General features: G+C 51.2%; 1 protein-coding gene across 1 annotated transcript; it reads left to right on the top strand.

The window, feature by feature from the left end:
• Nucleotides 1-40: 40 nt before the first annotated feature.
• Nucleotides 41-475, top strand: TSTA_008060 (uncharacterized protein; the record flags this gene model as incomplete). The annotated part of the gene is made up of 1 exon (XM_002488644.1): nt 41-475. One exon carries the CDS (start codon nt 41-43, stop codon nt 473-475), a length of 435 nt encoding a protein of 144 aa, XP_002488689.1.
• Nucleotides 476-1400: the final 925 nt, after the last annotated feature.

Genomic DNA, 1400 nt, shown 5'->3' with positions numbered 1-1400 from the left:
ACAGGTTGGACATGCGTTTGAACTCGACTTACCGAAAGGCATGAAGGTGCACCCGATATTCGCGCCGGAGAAGCTCCGACTTGCTACTACTACCGAGCCCTTGAAGGGTCAACAAGAGGATGAGAGCCCGGAGTTAGAGATCAATGGTCATTCGGAGTGGGAGATCGAGAAGGTTCTTGCAGCACGGATTATGTGGAGGAAGCTGCGGTATCGTGTGAGCTGGCTAGGCCGGGACCCAGACCCGAAGTGGTATCCCGCTGGTTACTTGAAAAATGCGCCATTAGCGTTGAAGGCTTTCCATGACGACAATCCAGAGGCACCGGGACCACCAGTTCGACTGCAGGAATGGCTTCAAGCCGCGGAGGAAGACAGGTTCGTGGAGGACTACGCGGATGACGATGTTCCTGTTACGGACGCTCGCGGGCAAGCGTCTGGTGAAGGGGGGGGTAGTGTGACAGCCAGCCCTGCGGCTTGACAGCTCTACGGCTTGGCGACGGAGCCTTCCGTACAGTGTCATCCTAGGAGGCTTTTCCCGCTATCTCAAGATAGGGCTTGAGCCCTAAGCAATGCTATATTGGGAGCGGTACTGTATTGGGAAGTTCCGTCCACACAAAGGATCATATGAAGGAGCTGTGCGTAGAGGGGCGCTGTGTTTTTTTTCTTCTTCTTTCCTTCTTCATGCTTGTTATTCTTCGTAGATAGGCTCACCTAGTTAGCAACAAATGCAAGGTATTGGCCAGCGTCACAGTTGAGCCAGGATGACAGTGCCAGTTGAGCCAGGAAGACAGTTGACAATTGAGCCAGGAAGACAGTTGGCGGTCAAACCAGTAAGACAGTTGGCGATCCGGCCAGTTCCAAGGGTTAGGGTTAGATGGTAATTGAGCTCGTTGACCAGTGGCAGTTGAGCGAGGGAGCCAGTTAGCAGTTCCACCAGAAGGCAATTGACAGTGGAGCCAAGAAGCTGGTTTATATCGATTGGCATGGTGGAGTTGTTGGTTATATATATTGATTGTGGCAGTGGAACATTGGTTAGGATCGTATATATGATGGAATATATATAGATTGATCGAGATGGCGATTGGTAGTAGAGCCGGCAAAGGCATTGATGGTTGAGTAAAGCCAGTTGATGGTTCAGTCAGGAAGGGCATTGCCAATTAAGAGAGGAGAGCAGGTTGACGGTGGAGCCATTTGACAGTTGGCGGTTTAACCAGTTGGCAGTTGGTGGTTTATCAAGTTAGCCAGTCGGCAGTTAAGCAGGCGGGCCAGTTGTTATTCAGCCAATTGACAGTTGGCGGCAGGGTAAATTTCCATATAACGGTTGAGTAAGTCAGCGAATTGGTGGTTTAGCCAGTCAGCCAGTTCGCAGTTGAGCAAGCTGACAGTTGGCAGTTCAGCCAGGA

The sequence above is a fragment of the Talaromyces stipitatus genome, genomic scaffold (assembly GCF_000003125.1).
Source record: "Talaromyces stipitatus ATCC 10500 scf_1105507295589 genomic scaffold, whole genome shotgun sequence".
In the NCBI taxonomy this organism is placed as follows: Eukaryota; Fungi; Ascomycota; class Eurotiomycetes; order Eurotiales; family Trichocomaceae; genus Talaromyces; species Talaromyces stipitatus.
The sequence above is the reverse complement of the archived record's forward strand: the minus strand, read 5'-3'. Positions and strand labels throughout refer to the sequence as shown.